This window comes from Rhizoctonia solani, chromosome 7 (genome assembly GCF_016906535.1).
Source record: "Rhizoctonia solani chromosome 7, complete sequence".
Classification (NCBI taxonomy): Eukaryota; Fungi; Basidiomycota; class Agaricomycetes; order Cantharellales; family Ceratobasidiaceae; genus Rhizoctonia; species Rhizoctonia solani.
In genome coordinates, this window is record NC_057376.1 from 469432 (window position 1) to 481730 (window position 12299).

Sequence of the window (12299 nt, forward strand, 5' to 3'; positions counted from 1 at the left end):
AATAATCTGATCTCACCACCGATTCACAGGGCGCACACCCTTGGGAAGCTCATGGTCACGGCCACGACGATGCACATGGTCATGGACATCACTAGAACTTGCCAATGAAAATATTTTCTTGACCCTCGCAAACGTATCCCAATCCCTCAGTTTCCGGAAGTTCCCTTCGCCAATAGCATTGCAGGTATATTCAATACAAAGGCAACTGATTGAACACCGTCTTACAGCATACTACCAAGCACTCTCATCAAATATCGAACAAAACTATCCACTCTCTATTGCTTCTACTGGCGCAGATACCCCCTTATGCCTCCTCAGCTCGAAGTAGCGGTTCCTGTTCGCCCTTGTAATGCTTCCTCAGCACCGCGGCTTTGACACCCCCTGGAAGCCTCACAGTCTCCTCTATAATTTCGTATCCATACCATTCTGGAAGCGCTCTAAACCAAACCCAGTAGTAAACCACACATAGCTTCTCCAGGTGTCAGACATTATCTGGCCAAAATAAAGGCAAGACAACACTAACCATCATGACCGCAAGCGCAACGATACAGTACGTCGCATAGAAAAAGTCGACGTCACCTCCATGGGATCCCCCCTTGGGTGGTATCCTGCGACAAGATAACATTTAGGAATCCGCAGGATAAATGATACCCAGAAACTCACCAAGGCATAATAATCAAAGCAATGCTCTTTACCACGTAGGCCAGAACCACAATATTCGGAGCTTTATATGCATGTTTGGGGAGCCCCATCTTGGCTCTCCGATCTCTCAAAACCCAAACGCCGCACGATGTCGCCAATGCGAAAACCTAACACGATGGTAAGCTACAAGATGGTTTACTGATTGTATTTAGCCTTACCAGACCCGGGTACCCAGAGAGATCGACCAGGAATGCAAAAGTGTCGCCCGCTGGGGTAGCAACGACTAAAAACACCGACAAAGCCCATTTCAATAAAAGGGGGCCGTAGGGCGTCTTGAACCTCCCAACACGACTCCAGAACGTAGCAAATGGCAAGACGCCCTGTCTCCCTGCCTCTCTCAGCATTCGCGCATAATACAAGGTCTAGTCCCTAATAGCTTAGTTTCTACAAGGGAAGAAAGGCATAAAACTTGCCATGGCTACTATGCCCCCAAATGAATTGAGGCCGATAAAGATAGGAAACAGCTTGGTCGCCGCTGTATCTCCGTAGACCTTTCTGAAAAACAACGCACCCAGGACTTCATTGGCATTGGTGATCTCTTCTTTGGTGAGCACGATCGCAAACGAAAGGATTGTAGCGAGAAAGAGCAAAGACGAAATAACAATAGAGGCTAGACCTGCTCTACGGACTGTGCGAATAGGGTCACGACCTTTGACTTCGGCCATAAGGCCCAGAATGGTGTTCCACCCTACGAAACTAAAGTTGACCTTGGCGAAGGCTTAAATCATGTCAGTCCAGCATAAGATCTAGATAAAATTTCTTACATGTAGCAAGCGGATTCCCTTCGATCTTTGTTCCCTCGAAGGGGTGGTTTAGGTTACCCGTATAAGGGACTGATGTCCAGCCGAGCAGACAGGCCATCCCAGTAAATGATATCCTTTTGAAATTGTGAGACCACTTAGGGAAGACGATCAACAGTGCTTACAATATCAGGCTCCCAACTTTGAATGCCGTGGAAAAACTGTTGATCCTCAACGCCCACTTGTTTGAAAACAAACAAGCTAAACAGAACGTTAGGCTCTGTTCGCGTTAGATGCAAGACACCATACTTGCAACGGCACTAGTCAACATAGCTAGAGCAATGGACTTTTGCTTGAAGGGGGTATCTTCGATATCAAAGCCGTGGAGGATATGTCTAGCAAAAACTAATGACACAAAGTCCTAGATTAATCAACTGTATGACGTGAGCTCCGAAATGCATACCAGTCGCACTAACGCCTGTGTAACTTAACAGGGCAGTCGTCATCGCAAAGACTGTTGAAACGAGGTACTTGGGTTTGGGATAAGCTTGCTCCTATGGTTGTTCATGATAGTCAAAAGATAATCAAATTGCCCATGGTTGCTCGTTCGTACCAGGTACACAACCTCCGCTCCCGACCTCTTGTGGCCACACATAGAAGCAAGTTCAATGTATACCATTAGTCCAGCTTAGAGATCAATCATATTAGTCGACGTTAGATGAGGTAGAAACTATGTATGGTGTACCCCAAGTAACGATCGGAGCCACGAGATAAAGTGTCACCAGTGCACCCACAGACCCAACAGATTTCAAAACGTAACTCGGGGTAGAAAATATCCCCATACCAATCTGAAAAGACATTAAAATCGGCCTATAGCCAAGAAAATTCAGAAAAAAAAGTAGCGAACCATGGCCGAGGTGTTGACGAGCGTAGCGTTGAGGAATCCAACGTTATAACCCAAAGGACTTGTTTGCTCTATTGGTGCAAGCGATGTTTCATCTTGCCCTTCCTCTCCATTATGATTAGTGTTCTGTGTATGGTCTACAAGAGCCATGATTTGTATCGAGCCTCGGACCAAGATGGATACAAGAAAGAGTGGCTGGTTCTGAGAAGCCAATATTTGAGAAGAGAAACAATTATATTACGCAATTAGATCCCGAACGGTAGAGTTTGGCTGTCCGAAGTGCCGTGGAGAGTGGTAGTGTTCTAATTACCCATGATTTACTACATCTCTTCAGGTTGCTTGCACTTGTTTGTAGCTAAGTTCCGAAGTAGACCTATGGAGGGTGGCTCAGGTGCTGTGCCGCATATCAAGGTCGGACAAATCAGGTCTCAAAAAATGCGCTAATGTGTGCAACGTAAAATACTCTTGTGACTCCATATTGGCCTTCAACCACTAATACTGATTCTTGGATTTCAGTTGGTCATTCTTAATATACGTGTCATGACTCCAGCCTCTACTGCTATATTAAGTCTCTGTTCGCCCTCCCAGCAAAGGCTCCTGTTGATCATCCATATACTTGTATACCTTTTTGAGTGCAGTAATCTTGACGCCTCCCGGAAGAGGAACTGTTTCCTCTACAAGTTCGTAGCCGAACCACTGGGGTAGTGCACAAAGTCGCACCCAGTAGTAGAATCCAGACAGCTAAGCGAATCTCAGTTGCACGCAAGAAGTAAAGTTACAAAATTGCCCACCAGTAAAATTATAATGGCAAAAATGCAGTAAGCTGCATAAAAGAAACCCACGTCGCCACCCTTGGATCCACCCTTTGGCGGGATCCTAGATAAACAGCTAAATACCAGGTAGGAGAGCTAAATACGCGGCGACATACCATGGCATAATAATTAATGCAATGCTCTGTACAACATACACAACTACAGCGATATTGGGGGCCTTGTATGCGTGCTCTGGTAATCCAAGTCTTTCTCTACGACGCCTTAATATCCAGACACCGCATCCTATCAACAAGGAGAAGACCTAAAACAACAATTTTAAGGCTTCTAGATGGGATCAAAATAGATTACGAACCAGAGCGGGATAAGAAGTGAGATCGATCAAAAATACAACCGCATCTTGTGCAGGGGCAAGGACTATCAGAAGAATAGCCATGGCCCATTTCAACAACGCAGGTCCGTACGGTGTCTTGAATCTTCCGACTCGGCTCCAAAATGCGGCAAATGGTATAGTTCCTTGTCTTCCTGCTTCTCGGAGCATTCTTCCATACTGTAGTGTCTAGGCTCCGTAAGTCATGCGAACTGGTGATGGAAAATACTGTATTCACCCCTGCTACAATTCCTCCAAATGCATTGATCCCAACGAGAATAGGAAATAATTTAGTGGCCACGGTATCCCCATAAACCTTTCTCAAGAATATCACGCCCAGCACTTCGTCAGCGTTTTTCATTTCCTCTTTTGTGAGAATGATAGAAAATGATAGGATGGTGGCAATGAATAAAAAAGTTGCGATCAGCACCGATGTGATACCGGCCCTTCGGATAGTGCGAACAGGGCGGCGACCCTTGACTTCAGCCATGAGTCCTATGACCGAGTTCCACCCTAGAAAGCTGTAAAGGACCTTTACCACAGCTAGAAGTAACTTGATTGGCTTAAGAATGAACAAAATGCATTGAAGCTGCTCACACGTAGCAAAGGGGTTTGCCTCGTACCGAGACCCTTCAAAAGGACGTCGAAGGCTGCCGCTATTAGGAACTGTTGTCCAGCCTAATAGACAGGCTAAACCTGTCGCGGATACCCTATGAACGTATCAAACCAAGCACTCTAGTTCCGCTCAATCACTTACAAAAGCAAGCACCCCATTTGGAAGAACGCCGCAACTCCATTCACTCTTAATGCCCATTTATTAGAGAATAAACACACTTGTATATAAACACTCTTTTAGTCGCCTACAAGCTGAACGTGACGTGAACCCTCACCCCAAATAGCAATAGTTGACATAGCTATTGCAATCGAGCGTTGCCTGAACGGTGTGTCTTCAATGTTATACCCATGTAAGACATGCTTGGCAAAGACTAAGTTTGTCATTTGTATTAGATGCACCTGATAGTGGATTCAACTTGCCAGTAGAAATTATTCCGGAGTGGCTCAAAAACCCAGTCACAAGCGCATAACTAGTAGAAAGCAAAAATCTCGGCCTTGGGTATGCCTCTTCCTGAATAATTCCGTGAACTGTAGGTTTAGTTTGTGCTTCAAACATAGCAATCAAGATCTTGATCTTACCAGATATACAACTTCCGCCCCAGATCTTTTGTGTCCACACATTGAAGCCAGTTCGATATATACCATTAGTCCAGCTACGTAAATATTGTGTCAGTGCAAAGTGTGATTTGCTCGAGATTGCCAGCACATACCTAAAGTGATAAATGGGACCAATAAATATAATACGATAAGCAACCCTACTGATCCCACCGACCTCAAAATGAAGCTAGGAGTCGAGAATACACCCATCCCTATCTGTGAAGTGACACAAGCTATAAATCAATACTAATAGCTTGCAAATCTTTGCTTGCCATCGCAGAGATGTTCATCAACGTTGCATTGGCGAAACCGAAATTGTATCCGAGCGGGCTTGTCTCCTCAATAGGTGCCAGTGCAGTCAGCGCCTGCCCAGCCTCTTCCTCGCCATCGCAAAAGGCTGAATTATCGACTACAGATTCCGTTAATGGTTGCATGGTCTAGTTGAAGCGCCCAAAGAAGCTAGTTCCTGTAATTGTCGCGGAGGAAGCCCCGCATGTAGTGGTCGGGCAGTCAACTCTTAATTTGGGATGGAGAATATCACGAAGTAGTTCTGATTGATCACGTGGTACGAGGATCGGAAAGCTGAAACGTTTACAGTCACTCTGGGTCTCTACAGAGCAGCCAAGATTTGCTACATGAAAATCGTGGTCACATATGGGTTTATTTCATTTCATTTTATTACTTTTATTTTAATTTTATAGAAAGCTTTGTCATTTTCACTGAGTTATTCCCGGATGTTGTGGGTATTTTCGTGTTAGCCATAGCAACAACTTATGATTGAATCGGCAACCGGTGGCGCCAAAGACCATAAAACGAGCCAAGAAGGACAGGCAAGGACGTGCCGGTATACACCTGCCGTATCGTTCTGTAACTTACTCCACTAATTTTGGGGTTTAACATCATTTTCATCATTATATGCATGAGTTAATTCCCTACGTTGCCAATGCTATACCTCAATCATCCCGCTCTCCTCGGAGCAGTGGCTCTTCTTGACTTTCAGTACTCTCCTTATACACTTTCTTCAGCACCATAACCTTGACGCCTCCCGGAAGTGAAATTGTCTCTTCAACAAGGTCGTATCCAAGCCATTGGGGCAAAGCACAGAACCGTACCCAGTAATAGAACCCACATAACTAGGCGGAGTCATTAACTTATTCGTAGTCAAGGAAAACAATACCCACTAATAGAAGCAGGAGCGCAACAACACAGTAGGTCGCATAGAAGAAACCTACGTCGCCACCCTTAGAACCACCCTTTGGTGGAATCCTGAATGACACTCTCAGTATCAACCCATTGAACAATAATCGAACGACATACCAAGGCATAATTAGCAATGCAATGCTTTGTAAGACGTACACAGCTACCACAAAATCCGGCGCCTTGTATGCGTGTTCCGGTAACCCCAATCGTTCCCTTCGATGCCGCAATATCCAAACGCCACATCCTACAAGTAGGGAAAAAACCTTCGGATACACACTTAAATATTGGCTTGAGCTACTTGAGGAAGATAACTAACCAGAGCAGGATAAGAGGCAAGATCGATCAAGAACACAACGGTGTCATGGGCAGGGGTAACAATAATCAAAAAAACTGCTAACGCCCATTTAAGGAGCACGGGTCCATATGGCGTTTTAAATCGTCCAATTCGACTCCAGAATGTAGCAAACGGGAGCATTCCTTGCCTTCCTGCCTCTCGTAGCATTCTTCCATAATACAATGTCTAGATGCTGTTGGCTTTGTAAAGAAGTGTCAATAGAGGCACGCACCACTGATACTATCCCTCCGAAAGTACTAATCCCAATAAAAATAGGGAATAGTTTGGTAGCCACAGTATCACCATAAACCTTCCTCAAGAATATTGCACCAAGCACCTCGTCAGCGTTCATCAACTCTTCTTTTGTGAGAACAATGGAAAACGAGAGTAGTGTGGTGATAAATAGAAAGGCAGTAATTAGAACCGAAGTGATCCCAGCCTTTTGGATAGTGTGGACCGGATGGCGGCCCTTGACTTCGGCCATAAGGCCGAGAATCGAATTCCAACCCACAAAATTATAAAGTACTTTGACGATAGCTAGGAGTTGTCAAGTCAGTAGACAATAGGTTACCATATGATAAAATCACTTACACGTAGCAAAAGGGTTGGCTTCGTACAATGATCCATCAAAAGGGCGTCGAGGTTGCCGCTATTAGGCACCGTGTCCACCCAAATAGACATGCCAGACCGGTCACAGATATCCTACCAGCTGGTTAGCCAGTAATTGATCACTTTCCTTGATAGCTTACAAAACGAGGCATCCATTTTGAAGAACGCCGCGATTCCATTCACTCGCAATGCCCATTTATTAGAAAACAAACACACTTATATGCAGTTAGTGTAGTTTCTTAATCGAATGGAATTGTAGAAGACCTTACCCCATATAGCCACAGTCGACATGGCTATTGCAATCAACGCTGCCGGAAAGGTGTGCCTCGATATCATAACCATGCAGAACATGTTTAGCAAAGACTATCGTTGCTATCGTAATTTGAACTCATTCGACTTCACTACAACTCACCGGTAGAGCTCACTCCAGCATGACTCAGCAAAGCAGTTACGAGCGCGAAGGCAGTGGGGAGTAGGAATCTTGGTTTTGGATATGCTTCTTCCTAGGAAAGCTCATGGCTCTATCTCTGTTTAAAGTATGACAAACAGGTCGTTGATCTTACCAGATATACCACTTCCGCCCCCGACCTTTTATGACCACACATTGAGTCAATTCAATATAAACCATTAACCCGGCTACGTAAAATGTGTCATTGCAATGCAAGTCGACCAAGAGCCGCCAGCACATACCTAACGTAATGAGTGGCACCAAGAGGTACAATGATATTAGCAGTCCTACCGAGCCGACCGACTTCAGTATAAAGCTAGGAGTGGAGAATATACCCATTCCTATCTATAGAGACATAGTTTAAGTTAACAGGGAGTGTCAATAAAATATGCTTACCATCGCCGATGTGTTCATCAACGTTGCGTTGAAAAAATTGACATTGTAGCCCAGCGGACTTGTCTCTTCAATCGGGACTAACGCTGTTAGCTCCTGTCCTGTATCTTCGCTTTCGTACAAAACCGGATCATCAGGATTGACTAGAGGCTGCATGTTTACAGATAGGATACCAGGTAGAGTCAGATGCTAGTCGAAGCAACTACGGAGTTTGCGGTGGATCTGGTATATCAAAGTCTCGAAAAGACTAGCCTCTATCAGCAAACTTAGGTCTCTGAACCACGAAAAACCCCATATACGGTGGTTGAACAGTATTTCCCGATTTAGCAGAGGAAGATCATTGAGTACCAGCCAGTCAGGTGACGTGTTGGGACTGTAACGCACCACTCATACAAGCTAGATGCGCATCAACCGGGTTTACTGGTCGAGGCATATTTCTATCATTCTCAATTCTATTGAACTTACTACAGTACAGAACACACATACGCCTTCAGAGGGTGAATAAGCCATTGCTAGTGAGCAAATTATCTGGCAGAACACTTTCATTAATATTAGGGGTCATGGATGGGGTACCGGACCTACAGCATACCCATAAGTCTTCGGTATGTTTATAGGGTGCCTTAGAAAAAGTCCGCTACAGTTAGTGATTATAGATGATTGGAGCACGACCCATCCAATTGGGCAACCAAGACCATTTGGACACCTGTGACCACAAAAAGTGGCCTCTCTTGAAATTTCCAGCACAGGAGCACTCGATAGAACTCAATGGTTGTTATCACCCCTTCGGCAGGGACTCGACATGCTCTGTAAATAAAGACATGAATGCTGCTACAACCCTCCATAACAATGCAGTGCCGGGAAACATCATCATCGCAAGGAGTCAAAACCATGAGGTAGTTATATGTGAGGTATGATACTCCTCTCCTGAAGAACCTTGTATTGCATATGAGAGGTTTATTGATGTCTAGGTCTTGAACAAAACTCCGAAGGATACAAATTGTTACTCGGACACGAACATACGGTCAAACATCGAGATTCACGGGACCAGTATGATCAAAACCTGAATGCACAATCACTGGCCTAATCATAATCCTTAATCAAAATGTACTAAACAAACTATCATAACCGAGACCAAAGTGAAAGGCTGGAGCTGCATATATGTATAATACGAGATAGCTCCCTGGTATGCATGACCCAAGTACTAATTAAACTCATGGAGGCCTAGGTTTTCTCCTTGTTTCCTTACTTGCTCATTCCTTTATCCATTGTTTTGCTTGAATCGCGTCGTGGTCCATTGGTCGCAGTATACATATGTGTGTAATCCCACGCGCCAACCTTTCCCAGAAATCATAATAGATGATCAACAATCGTTTGTAGTCTACAGCTTTATATGCGGCCATATCTAGACAGCAGTCATACAGCCTGCGATAGTACATAGAGCCCCCAGAGCTAGCAAAGGATAGAGAGGTTAGATATTTTTGGATTGGATTTTGATATTTCAACGTACGACAGCAAAAGTTTAGGCTTGGACAATTGACAAAACCCGGATCGGCACATTGTCCACTCGGATAAGGATAGCACATCTGACCAACTGGGCAACACCCATAACCACCAGTTACAAACATTATACACGTGTTTCTAGGAAAGGATTTCAATTAGTATAAATAAGCAAAGACGATAGATAGTATAAGTGCTACCCAGTTGGACAGCAAATTAGACTGTCACACACCACGCTGCAATCAAGATTTTGTCTCATGAAGGCATTCGGAATAGATAGTCCCAGCCCAGTCGCACTGGCCTTGACATCGCTCGGCAATGCTGTGGCATTACTCGTAAACAGACATAATATCACCGTAAGAACATACCGGAGTACTGTGACTCGAGAGGCATCATTCCAAAAACTCAAAAAAGTGCAAGAGGTAGCCGTTGAAAACGACACTGCTCCTCCATCCAAACGAACTTACCGCATTTAAGACGGTTTCACTGGCGCTCAGACACTAGCCAAGACGACAGAGCTCATTTTCTTGGCTGTGAAAATCAGGGCATCCGGTGTTCGAATGAATCGAGCCTCATGCACGGACCTTGTCATATCAGATGTACAGGTCTCGTGGTGGGTATTAGAATACAAATTTCTTCATGTGATGCCAGCATGCGTACAGGCGATCACTGTATTCATCTGGGCCCCAAGTGTCATTTTTAGATAGTTCTGGACAAGTCAGATAGTTGATATTCTGAGTCTCGTTTACACCATATGCGCTGCTACGAAAATAATAGCATAGAAACCAATATATCTCAATCACTTGAGTCGTATCAACCTGCACTGTGGGTCACCTTAGTTCCATCTAAGTAGTGCTGCAACGCCTAATAACATGGGGCAAAACCAAGTACTTAACATAACATTTGCTCTACCTTGGGCTGCCGCGTGATTGACTGGGAGTCGGTATTGTAATATACCAGATTTTGGCAAGTAGTAAACTCCGCAATGCATTCCGATGGCATCATCCTATCGGGTGATTCGTTCACTATTTTTGAACTGGTAGAATACAACCGGACATTGAATCCCAGGATATATATACTATATCTAGCTATTATGAAGACTCAAAGATGATCGGCATTTATGAATAAGATACAATAGCTGGCATTGGTAGCAAGGAACCGGTGGCGAAAGGTGTTCTTTCATGATCATGATCATGATATGCAGCAGCGTTGTTCAATTTATCGAGTTCAGGGAGCATCCATATGCGGTGATATGCAGAGCTCCAGAACTCATTATAGCTCTGGTTTCCACCCTCACTAGCAATATACAACTTGGTTCTATAGGGCGAGGCAAAATTCTTCCTTCCCTCCAAACACTTCATTTGTATGTTTTCTGCCCAGGTATACGCCTCGATAAGGCATGTGTGTAGGACACAACATCTTATCCTATATATGAAATACACGCTGCCTTTGACCATAGGTAGGAACCTATGGCTTGAGGATACTGAGAAGTGAAGGCTTAATCTTTTCATCACCTCCAAAATAAGCATATGATTGATTTTGTAGGTCATTTTGTGTTGAACAGACTTCCAGTTACATAAAGGTGTCGCGCATGCACACACAAAGGGCAGCCAAATGACGCCGATCAACACAACATAATCAAACCCCATACACTTCCTGAAATGTCAATCCTTGCATCGCCCAGGCACCTCGAGGCTTCCAAAGATAAGAGCAGCGATAAACGCCCATACTATGACATGAAATATAGATGTACCATTGAATTTACCTCCCTTGTTCCTTCCATTCTCCGCCATCACCACATGACCAGCAACGAGACTTTCACTCACGTTGAGGCGCCATCCAGCATCGGACATGGCTCTCTCCAAACTAGTCCTCTTGGGCCCTCCAGTTCACGTGCGCCTAATGCACAAGGGGTCACGTACGTTCGGGTGGGGCGTGGCATAGTACCCACAACTCGATACGAAAAAAGCGCGGCGAGAGGCAGAAGCAACGCTGATGAGTTTGCTACTAGTAGCATGTACAGTCCCGATGGGGAGACAAGCCCAGGAGGATCGACGAAACCAAAGTGGTATAAGCAGCCTTTCATTAGAGGACGGAATATGTCTTTACAAGGCATTTTGTCCGGAAGGTCTTCCACTAGCACGGCCTCCAACAAGTCGCCTATCATATACCAAGAGGCGGAACTACCTATCATTGACGTTGCGCCACCCCCTCCAGTGGATCGAGTAGGTACTTCTATTTTCCGGAATTTTATCGCTCACTTTGATACTCGGTGCAGGGCGCTCAAAATGAAGCAGGTCCTAGTAAACTGAGAAAACCTCGATCCCAGAGTCCACTCACCCCTACGTATACACCACCATCACCCACTCACCCCATAACCCGAACTCAACGCACCCTTCATCCACTACCACTACGCTCAGTTCAAAGCATGTTCCTTCAACACCCCAACACTCGGGCTCATAACGTAACCGAAGACGACGAAGACGGGCAGCTTCTTCTTGACTTGCTCGGAGTCACAGAGCGCCCACTGACACATTTGCGCGAACCTGAACAATCACAGCTACAACATATACCCACCTCCGAGCCGGAACTAGAACCAGAACCAGAACCAGAGCAGCGCTTGACGCCGCCCCCAGTTAGACGGCTGCCCATCCCACCACAGTTCCCGGCTCCGGTACTGAATATACCCCCACCTCACGATTCTCAAGACGCATTCGCTTACGTCTTTGGTCCGACTCCGCGATCGTCATTTGTAGATCCTCGGGGCTCTATTCCACCACCTCCATATGTTCAGCGTCAATCAGCGGTGCTGGATAGGTATATGAATCCTACTCGCAATCAATCGCCTTCGGACCACAAGACAGGGGATCTCCCCCCTGTAGCGCCATTAAGCATCCGGCGTAGAGATAGGGACTAGTTGGAAACAGAAGTTAACGTTTCCCTATTATAGTAACCACTCAGGACAACACTCCTCTGACTATGCTTCACTGGATGTTTGTGGATAAAACAATATGCTTTGTAATTTTGGAGTTTCAGGGAAGTACTCGTATGCTATCTAATTCTTATTCTAACTGTACAATCAATACGTGTTTTTCACTTTCACTTTTTTGTAGCCACATT

The 12299-nt window shown here is 45.1% G+C and overlaps 4 protein-coding genes across 4 annotated transcripts; 1 reads left to right on the forward strand and 3 right to left on the reverse strand.

The window, feature by feature from the left end:
- Nucleotides 1-304: 304 nt before the first annotated feature.
- RhiXN_06314 (amino acid permease) lies at nt 305-2496 on the reverse strand (the record flags this gene model as incomplete). The annotated part of the gene is made up of 12 exons (XM_043326130.1): nt 305-469; nt 524-608; nt 664-809; nt 861-1064; nt 1125-1420; nt 1467-1579; nt 1628-1703; nt 1752-1847; nt 1906-1996; nt 2056-2129; nt 2188-2290; nt 2350-2496. The coding sequence occupies 12 exons, from the start codon at nt 2494-2496 to the stop codon at nt 305-307; spliced, it is 1596 nt and encodes a 531-aa protein (XP_043181562.1).
- A 414-nt stretch (nt 2497-2910) lies between these two features.
- On the reverse strand, nt 2911-5132 carry RhiXN_06315 (amino acid permease; the record flags this gene model as incomplete). The annotated part of the gene is made up of 8 exons (XM_043326131.1): nt 2911-3087; nt 3138-3222; nt 3275-3420; nt 3472-3675; nt 3725-4029; nt 4084-4196; nt 4244-4286; nt 4946-5132. The coding sequence occupies 8 exons, from the start codon at nt 5130-5132 to the stop codon at nt 2911-2913; spliced, it is 1260 nt and encodes a 419-aa protein (XP_043181563.1).
- Nucleotides 5133-5651: 519 nt separating this feature from the next.
- RhiXN_06316 (amino acid permease) lies at nt 5652-7838 on the reverse strand (the record flags this gene model as incomplete). The annotated part of the gene is made up of 8 exons (XM_043326132.1): nt 5652-5831; nt 5880-5964; nt 6016-6161; nt 6215-6418; nt 6465-6769; nt 6824-6881; nt 7581-7634; nt 7686-7838. 8 exons carry the CDS (start codon nt 7836-7838, stop codon nt 5652-5654), a joined length of 1185 nt encoding a protein of 394 aa, XP_043181564.1.
- Nucleotides 7839-10840: 3002 nt separating this feature from the next.
- On the forward strand, nt 10841-12096 carry RhiXN_06317 (uncharacterized protein; the record flags this gene model as incomplete). Its single annotated transcript, XM_043326133.1, has 3 exons — nt 10841-11097; nt 11149-11404; nt 11458-12096. 3 exons carry the CDS (start codon nt 10841-10843, stop codon nt 12094-12096), a joined length of 1152 nt encoding a protein of 383 aa, XP_043181565.1.
- Between the last annotated feature and the right edge of the window lie 203 nt (nt 12097-12299).